At 39.4% G+C, this 2,562-nt stretch overlaps 1 protein-coding gene across 1 annotated transcript; it reads right to left on the bottom strand.

Annotated features, from left to right (window-relative positions):
• Nucleotides 1-455: 455 nt before the first annotated feature.
• Nucleotides 456-1,836, bottom strand: PAAG_09064 (sideroflexin-1; the record flags this gene model as incomplete). Its single annotated transcript, XM_002788965.2, has 5 exons — nt 456-604; nt 697-1,228; nt 1,303-1,397; nt 1,488-1,621; nt 1,733-1,836. 5 exons carry the CDS (start codon nt 1,834-1,836, stop codon nt 456-458), a joined length of 1,014 nt encoding a protein of 337 aa, XP_002789011.1.
• Nucleotides 1,837-2,562: the final 726 nt, after the last annotated feature.

The following is a 2,562-nucleotide window of genomic DNA, read 5'->3' as shown; positions in this document are numbered from 1 at the left end:
TGTGAAGAAATGATATGTTGAAAATAGTTGAATATTTGATGATTTTCAGAGAGAATCCGCCGGTCGGTGAAGTATGTTAACTCTACAAGTTTTAGAACATTTAAGTTTTGTTTAAATTTATTCCATCCTACTGTGGTCGCCCTCATATAACTGGGAGATTTTCAAGGAAACATTTTGATGAGAATCAAACTGAAGTACAATATCAGAGATCATTATTTTGTGATACAAAGATAGAGAGAGATTATGAAAAAATTTATAACACGAAACCTGTGAGGTCTATTCTATCTATCATTTATGGTAATGATAGGAACATCAAAGCAATTGGAAAGCAGATCTATCTAGGGAGATATCATTCATAAAAAACAAAAAACCACATACATTTAAACACCAAGCTGAACTAAAAACCAAAACACATAGACTAAGAGAGAGAAACGAAGAATCAAGATGAAGATCGATTATATACCCCGGTTAAACTCAACCTCTCCATTCTTCCCACCACCACCCCAGAATTCTTTTTCGAGCGAGTGGGCGTTCACTGCTTGCCGTTGTGGGAATACGCCCAGCGCAAATGGCAGCGCACATAGGGACGTTGCTAATATCAGACCTATAGAATGTGGAAATTAGTTTTAAAAGACTTTTTTTTGGTCCTTTTCCTTGGTCGGGGCGAAGCGGTGACAATAGGAGTCGATTACATACCCAAATTGACAGGAGTGACAAATCGAGGTCGTGCTTTCAGCCAATCTGTTTTTTGTAGCCGCACGAGAATCAATGGAGGAATAGCCATAACTGGAGTTGCATTCAGCACTCGACTGATGGCAGTCTCCCCCACAGCGAGTGTAGCAGCCTTTTTGCTCTTCCCCAGACTCTGCACCTCACCTCCATCAACTTCTCGTTTTGCTTTGTCCTCGTCGGAGAGCACTGGATAGACATCGATTCCCTTGCGGATCTCTTCGCCGCGCATTAGGAACACATTAAGAACGCCTGCAGTAGCCACGGCTGCGAAAGGTACTAAACGCCCTAGTATTAATTTTGTATTGGGTGCTACCCTTTTTAAATGTGGGACGACCGCATTTAGGCCTAGAGCGACGGAACAGGAGGCGGATACTGCGATAAGATATGATTTTGCAATGGTAGAATAAGATAGCGGAGTCGACTTGTTTGAGTTGGCGTTATTAATAGCGACGTTTAGAGATTGATTGGCAATTTGCCAGAGAACAGTTCCCCTTGTCTGTGTGTTTATAAGTTAGTCAGCGCAATGGTTAGAGGCAAAGCGGAAGAGCTAACCAGGAGAAGAAAACATACCCCAAGGCCAGGTGTGAGCATTCCCGCAGTTACAATCAGATTTGAAAGAACAAAACATGACATGCGAAAGGGGAGAACGACGGGTTCGCCGGTGTCTAGGTAGAGATAATTGTTAATAAATCCAAAGCTTCCAAAGTTCACCTTGCCGGCACAAGTTTCTAAGACAGGGGGGTTTGCCTGTATACCTGGGTGTAAGGTCGAATCGACAATTTGCTTGGCGTGCCAGAGTTCAGGGGTCATGGACGGGACGTGGCCATTTTTATACAATGCAATTAGGCTTTTAGCCTTTTCCAGACCAGCCCGAGAGACAAACAACGTCCTAGATAACAATATAGGATCAGGGACCAATTACCCAGTGCCCATATATATATATATATATATAAAAGAGAGGGAGGGGGTGGGAAAAATAAGAGAAAGCAAAAGTTTTTACCTGGGATCCGAAATTTCTGCCGCCTGCTTAACTCTACCCCAGTACGTATTGAGATCGTGCCTGGATGCGGGGAGGTCTCGATTACCAGGGATTGAAGCGGACATGGTGTGGAGAAAGGACAACGTATCTACGAGACCAAAAAAAGACGCCAAATAACAAGAGACAAGAAAATCAAGGCGAAAATAAGTGAGAAGTGAAGGAAATAAATGACAGGTTTCCAAGGTTGCTGCAGAAAAAAGAATGATACTGTGCTGCAGCGATCGCCCTGTACTGATATAAGTGTTGATAGTTATTAGTGGATGTATGCTTACGGAGAAAGAAGCGTTTTGTTGGGGCAACGGAGGCGGTGAAGATTTATTGCCAGAAGTGGCAAAGTTGAATCTTATCTGATTGATAACGGAGAGAGTTAGTTGAAACTACTTGCTGCGAGCATACAGATCAGTCGACCTCATCAAAAGGCTTGGCCGACCCCTCCACTTCATCACAACATTAAATTGAGGACCGTGCACATATAAAGAGAGGTTGTATGATAAAAACATTATCATAATATTTCTCTTCATATCAATAACTAATCTTTACTATTTATCAACTATATTTAAAGCACTTTAAAATATATTTATAATTTTCAAATTTTAAATAATTAATGATAATCTAAATAATTTTTTAAATTATAATAATAATAATGAATCTGATATTGAAATTAATAATAAAATCAGAATAATTTATAAAGTTATAAATATTATTATAACAGCATAAAATTATTAAGATGAAAAAAATAATTATCATTATTTAGTAATAATATAGCAATTACTTTAAAATTACTTTGTAAA

The sequence above is a fragment of the Paracoccidioides lutzii genome (assembly GCF_000150705.2).
Source record: "Paracoccidioides lutzii Pb01 unplaced genomic scaffold supercont2.70, whole genome shotgun sequence".
Classification (NCBI taxonomy): Eukaryota; Fungi; Ascomycota; class Eurotiomycetes; order Onygenales; family Ajellomycetaceae; genus Paracoccidioides; species Paracoccidioides lutzii.
This window is presented reverse-complemented; position numbering and strand designations above follow the sequence as displayed.